This window comes from Euprymna scolopes, chromosome 2, assembly GCF_053919585.1.
Source record: "Euprymna scolopes isolate OS-2025 chromosome 2, ASM5391958v1, whole genome shotgun sequence".
Lineage (NCBI taxonomy): Eukaryota > Metazoa > Mollusca > Cephalopoda > Sepiida > Sepiolidae > Euprymna > Euprymna scolopes.
This window is the reverse complement of record NC_136483.1, coordinates 204,848,406-204,853,122: the sequence shown is the minus strand read 5'-3', so window position 1 is coordinate 204,853,122 and position 4,717 is coordinate 204,848,406. Positions and strand designations below refer to the sequence as shown.

The window sequence follows — 4,717 nt, the reverse complement described above, 5'->3', positions numbered from 1 at the left end:
ACTGACGAACAGCGAAAATGGATATTAAAACAATACTGGAAGACAGAAAATAGTGAACGCGTAAGAGAACAGTGAGTCAAAACCTTTGCAACACCTCCCCCAACAAGGCTAGGCTCACGGTTTATCGACTGCGTGACAAATTTGAACAGACAGGAAGTATCCACAATGCACCGAGAAGTGGTCGACCAATTACTGTGACCACACAAGAAAATGAATTCAAAGTTGCTCAGGCATTCACTCAGAGCCCACAGAAATCGAAATACAGAGCCTCATCTGAACTTGGTATTGAGCGTAGATCATTGGGGCGCATGATGAATCGTGCCGGTCTAAAGATGTACACGCCTCGATTGATACATGGTTTATTGGAAGATGACTCGGATCGTCGTTTACAATTTTCTGAAAACATCCTGAGCGAGGAACTTGAAGGTAACGGTATTCTAAATAAAATTGTATGGTCTGACGAAGCAAACTTTAAATTATCAGGTGCCGTTAATCGACACAATTGGGTTTATTATGCAACTGAAAACCCTCGCATCACTATTGAAAAACAACTCAATCAACCCGGGGTAACAGTATGGGCCGGGCTTTCTTGCCAAGGTGTTGTTGGCCCCATTTTTCTTCACACAAGCATTGATCAAGCTGTGTACTTAAACATGTTGCAGGATACAATTATACCTCAAGTACGTGAACAATACCAAAATGATGACTTTTATTTTCAACAAGACGGGGCCCCACCTCATTTTGCGCTCACTGTGCGAGCACTACTTGACTTAAAATTTCCCAACAGATGGATTGGATGCCGTAGCGCCATCGACTGGCCACCACGCTCGCCAGATTTAACTCCTATGGATTTCTTTTTTTGGGGCACAGTAAAAGATAAGGTTTTTGCATGCAAGCCTCGCACTGTCGAAAACATGATTCAGTTCATTTTGGAAGCTTGTTAGGAAATTGATGCTGATAAAGATCTTTGTTCTAGATTGTGCATGAGTGTTCGTTCTCGATTAGAGGAATGTGTTAACGCTGACGGCAAGCAATTTGAATACCTGCGGAAATAGGGCTTCCTATTACATGTGTTTTTTATTATACGTGCTGATTATTACTTATTTATGCAACATTTGTTTGTCTGTATAATAAATGCCTTAAACTTTATACGTTTTTTCTTTTTTTGACCACTGTATACCTACTTTTGCACCCCCTATATATATATATATATATATATATATATATATATATATATATATATATATATATACCTAGAGGATCGGACAAAAGGACACCAGAAAAAAACACGCACCTAATTAAAGCAAAAACAGATAAAATCCAAAATGAATCAAAAACATTAAAAATCACTTTTTATATTTTTATTTTAATTTAATTAAATTTAGGAAAATTAGACACCAGGGAACTAATTTTGGAAAGATATGAAAATTAAGCATCTACGGAATAAATGTCAATTAAAGATAAAGTTTAAAACCATTATTAAATACGATATAGTTTTAAATAGGATTCAAGTGCCTCTCACAGAAATATACATATTTTTAAATATTTACTCTTGTTTGAAAGCAAGTAAGTTAGGTACGCGTTATAAGGAGACCTTTCTTGTATTATCTTTTACAATTATTATATTAATAAAAAAGTAAACAATTAAAATCCTATCATAATAAATTTCAGTTTCATCATAGATACGTCAGTAATTATAAAATATTGTTAATAGTTTGAAAAAAAATCAATTACTGCGTGATTTTTTTTTACACAGTGATCACCACTTATCAAGGCCCGGAAGCCACTCAGGGATAAGGGTTATTGCAAGTACATTACGTTAGTGTGGAGATTTGATGAAGTGTTTACTTTAGGGGGCAGTTCATTAGGAATTTGTTAACGTTGGACTTGAACACATCCAAGTTGTAGTCCGGTGGGAAGCAGGCAGACGGAACAGAGTTCCACAGGCGTGCAGTTCTAAGAAAGAAGCTTTATTCATGGAATCCGCGTTTTGATTTAGGCACAGATATAGAGTGGGGGAAATTTTTCACAGTGGATTCAGCTAGACGGGTGTCTTTCGTGAAAGATTGGTGAGGGGGGACCAGAGATTGGAGTTCAGACGAGCACCTGCCATGGAAATAACGATAAAACAAGGATAGGCTTGCAACGTCTCTTCTATGGGAGAGAGGTTGCAGGGTAGAGAAGCCACGAAGTCTATTTTGTACTCTGTCAAGGCAGGATAGGCTGTTTTTAGCAGCTCCTGCCCAGATATGGCAACAGTATTCCATCCTTGGACGTACTTGGCTTTTATATAGATAGAGAATTGCATCAATAGTGAGATATCTTCTGGAGCGGTAGAAGGATCCCACCATCTTTCCAGCGACCTTGGCAACAGACTTGATGTACGTGTTCCATTTCAGATCAGGAGTAAAGGTCAAACCCAGAAGCTTGTCAAAACACAGGGCCTCACTCAGACGAGAGCCATCCATCACAATTGATGCCAGATGGGGATCAGAGCGTTGATGATATAAGGATAGGAGTTTGGTTTTGGATGCATTAAAGGTAACCAGCCACATCTTCCTCCACTGAACCACGCGCTCTAGATCAGAGGAGAGAGAATCAGAGAGAACTTTGTCATTTACAGCCTTTGATGTGTTGCCGTAGATGGTCGTGTCATCAGCATAGATGTCAACGAATGATTTAAGTATGTGTTTAGGGAGGTCATTGATGTAGATCAGGAAGAGAGTTGGGCCCAGGATTGACCCCTGAGGGACTCCAGCATTTATATTGCAGGCCTTCAATTTTTGTCCATCTACCACTACTCTTATGAGCCTATCGGAGAGAAATGATTTAATGATTGAGAAAACATTTCCAGTTATACCGTAGCTGGAAATCTTGTGAAGTAGACCCTTATGCCATACCTTGTCGAAGGCCTTTGATATGTCAAGAGCAATTGCCCTAGAAAGGAAGCCTTTGTCAAGAGATTCACTAATCCTGTGCGATATAACCGTCAGCACATCTGCAGTAGATCTTGCTAGCGGAAACCATATTGTGTGTCACTAAGAAAGTTATTCCTGCTGAGGTGGTTGACTATTTCTCTATTTAATATGGATTCCAGAAGGAAGGGACTCATCCCATCCAACCCCTTGTTTACACATCTCCTGTAGCACCCTCTTACCGACTAGAACAAAGGGTGCAATAAAGCCCAATGGATCATACACACTCTCCACTGTTGACAGAATTCCACGTCGGGTAGCCGCTCCTGGATCAAGAGTGATGTTGAAAACAAATGTATCCGTGTCCGGGTTCCATTTTACCCCTAGTACACTTTGTGTTGGAAGGATATTGTGATTCAAATCTACTTCTTTGGTTGTGGTGTCGTTATTGCCTTCCAAGACTTCGTCGAAGAGTCCTTTCTTGTTTGACACAAACTTAGGTAAATGTAGTTGACCCTTCGAACAGATTTCATTTGTTTCACTGATCAACTGTTTTGATCCTTCATCTGTCTTAACACTGATGAGTCCATCATCCACATAAAAGTTCCTTTGGATAAATGCTGCAGCCAGAGGGTACTCACTTCGATACTTGTTGGCTAGGTATTTGAACCCATAATTCGCACAACCCAGAAATGAGGATGCGCCAAAAATGTGGACTCGCATACGGTATTCCTTCAGTTCGGTTTTTGTGTCTCCATCCTTCCACCAGAGGAATCTAAGAAAGTTTCTATCTCCAGGACTGACATGAAAGCGGTGAAACATCTTTTCTACATCACATATAAGAGCGATGCGATGTTCTCGGAACCCGCACAGCACTCCAGGTAGTGCATTGATCAAATCAGGTTCTGTCAGGAGGTGATCATTTAATGATGTGTTCTTGAATTTAGCAGAACAGTCAAACACAACTCTGATTTTCCCAGGTTTTCTTGGATGATACACGCCATGGTGAGGAATGTACCATGTGCTACCATCGTTTGACGCATCACAGACTTCTTCGTCATCTCCTTCGTTGATGATTTGCTCCATAAATTTGATGTAATCTTCTTCAAATTTTGGATTTTTTGTAAATTTGGCCTTGAGGTGTTTAAGACGAACTTCGGCCAAGTGTTTATTTTTTGGAAGATGGGGACGTGCACGAAAGGGTAAAGGCATTTCTAGATGTCCCTCATTATTATGTTGAATCTCTTCCTTTAATATCTGGAGAAATTTTATGTCTTCTTGAGACACAGTCTTTTCTTTGAGGTTTATATCACAGAAGTCCATCTCCAAGGCTCTTATTACTGAGGTAGGTGTAATAGGTGGAATCTCCTTGGAAGAGATTCGGTAACAATGTCCAACTGTGCTTCCTGGGTTGTTCAGATGTGCTGTTGGTCCCACTATGCACCATCGGAGATCTGTCTTGATGGCAAATGGGTCTTTATCCTTCCCTGTGATCACTTTTCTTGGTTTTAAGGCACCTTCACAGTTATACCCAATTAGCAGTACAGCAGGGCAGTCTAACTCGTCTGGCATTTCCTTTGCTATATTTATGAGATGTTCCCATGCTTCTGCTGTTTTGCAGGTAGGTATGTTCTTCCTTTCCAAAGGGATGTATTCTCGAGTGTAGGTGGGCGGCAATTATATTTGTTTCTGTGAAAAATACCCTCTTACCTTCAGTCCTGAAATACGTCGGCAGTTCTCAATTGTATTTCGACTAGCTATTGTTAATAACTTCAATCGAACTGGCTCGGAGTCTACCTTAA

At 40.1% G+C, this 4,717-nt stretch overlaps 1 protein-coding gene across 1 annotated transcript; it reads right to left on the bottom strand.

The window, feature by feature from the left end:
- Positions 1-1,285: 1,285 nt before the first annotated feature.
- LOC145302575 (uncharacterized) lies at positions 1,286-4,488 on the bottom strand. The gene has a single exon (XM_080144667.1). It carries the CDS (start codon positions 4,485-4,487, stop codon positions 3,078-3,080), a length of 1,410 nt encoding a protein of 469 aa, XP_080000793.1. The 5' UTR covers position 4,488; the 3' UTR covers positions 1,286-3,077.
- Between the last annotated feature and the right edge of the window lie 229 nt (positions 4,489-4,717).